This window comes from Mus musculus, chromosome 7, assembly GCF_000001635.26.
Source record: "Mus musculus strain C57BL/6J chromosome 7, GRCm38.p6 C57BL/6J".
Lineage (NCBI taxonomy): Eukaryota > Metazoa > Chordata > Mammalia > Rodentia > Muridae > Mus > Mus musculus.
Genome location: NC_000073.6, coordinates 104924271 through 104926129, shown reverse-complemented (window position 1 = coordinate 104926129; position 1859 = coordinate 104924271). Strand labels below are relative to the sequence as shown.

Below are 1859 nucleotides of genomic sequence, written 5' to 3'. Positions count from 1 at the left end.
GTATATAATAATAGGGTGCTTATATTCACAGAATACTCATTAATCACAGTTATAATACATTGTATAAAATAATCATTTTCTATAATCTTGCCAACATTCTGAACTCAGTGCACTTACATCATTAAAGAGAGTAAAAGGGGAACCATAAACTGCTTAATCAACTGGTCAGCTTCATATATCATGTCAAGTGAAAAACAGCAATAGACTATGAAGTTATATATAATTGTGCAAACAACTTTAAGGATTTCTTTAAAACCTTTCATGGTAATTTTTATATTCTAAATCCTCCATTACCTTTTGTTTATATCCTGTTCTAGGTCACTGACATTATTACTGAGTATAAAATACTTACATCCTTCCAGTCATTATGTCTGGAGCCAATAGCTCCAGCTTGACCCCAGAATTCTTTATCCTGAATGGTGTTCCTGGGCTGGAAGATGCACATGTCTGGATCTCTCTGCCATTCTGCTTCATGTACATGATTGCTGTGGTGGGGAACTGTGGGCTTATCTACCTCATTGGCCATGAGGAGGCTCTGCACCGGCCCATGTTCTACTTCCTGGCCTTACTCTCCTTCACTGATGTTACCTGGTGTACTACCACTGTGCCCAATATGCTGTGTATATTCTGGTTCAATTTCAAGAAGATTGGATTTAATTCCTGCCTTGCCCAAATGTTCTTTGTTCATATGTTGACTGGAATGGAGTCTGGTGTGCTCATGCTCATGGCCCTGGACCGCTATGTAGCCATCTGCAATCCTCTACGATATACTACCATCCTCACCAACCCTGTGATTGCCAAGGCTTGTCTTGCAACATTCTTGAGGAGTGTAATGCTCATCTTTCCATTCACTCTCCTCACCAAGCGCTTGCCCTATTGTAGAAGCATTCTTATCCCCCATACTTACTGTGACCACATGTCTGTGGCCAAGGTATCCTGTGGCAATGCCAAGGTCAATGCAATCTATGGCCTCATGGTTGCTTTATTGATTGGTGTGTTTGATATTTGTTGTATCTCTGTGTCTTACACTATGATATTGAGAGCAGTGGTGAGTCTGTCCTCTGCTGATGCTCGTCACAAGGCCTTCAGCACCTGTACATCTCACATCTGTGCTATTGTGATCACTTATGTGCCTGCCTTTTTTACTTTTTTCACTCATCGTTTTGGAGGACACACTATTCCCCACCATGTCCACATCATAGTGGCTAACCTCTACCTGCTACTGCCCCCTACCATGAACCCAATTGTTTATGGAGTCAAGACCAAGCAGATTCGGGAAAGTGTAATCAAGTTTTTACTTGGAGACAAAATGGGTTTTACCTAAAACAAATGCATGTTGTGACCATTTACACTACTTTGATGGGAAAAATAGTGAACAAAAATATCTTAAAAGATGAGTGAAGTAGTATTAAGTTATCTAGCTTGTAGATGCTCTAAAGCCTTTGCAATTGAAATTATGAAATATTCTTTATAAATGAAGTTCTGCCAAAGTATACTATGTAGAACTTGACATGCAAGGTATTCATTCTTTCTAAATAATTTTGTGAGTACAAAATTTTATGTAAGTAGAAAAGGAATGAATTGATTGATGTATATGCTTAATGTCAATCTTTGCTCCATGTTTAAAAGGTAAGTTTTCAATAATTTGGGACAATGTTGTCATCTCTATTAAGGACAACCTCTTAGATGAAGTATGTTGGTGGTATAGAAATCATGTTTTCAAAGGCCATATGACAGGAGCTGAAGGGGTTTGCAACCTTATAGGAAGAACAACAATATCAACCAACCAGACTCCTCCAGAGCTCCCAGGGAGTAAACCACCAACCAAAGAGTACACATGGAGGGACCCATGGCTACAA

General features: G+C 39.2%; 1 protein-coding gene across 1 annotated transcript; it reads left to right on the top strand.

Annotated features, from left to right (window-relative positions):
- The first annotated feature begins 367 nt into the window (after positions 1-367).
- On the top strand, positions 368-1324 carry Olfr668 (olfactory receptor 668). Its single transcript, NM_147059.1, has one exon. The coding sequence runs from the start codon at positions 368-370 to the stop codon at positions 1322-1324; it is 957 nt and encodes a 318-aa protein (NP_667270.1).
- Positions 1325-1859: the final 535 nt, after the last annotated feature.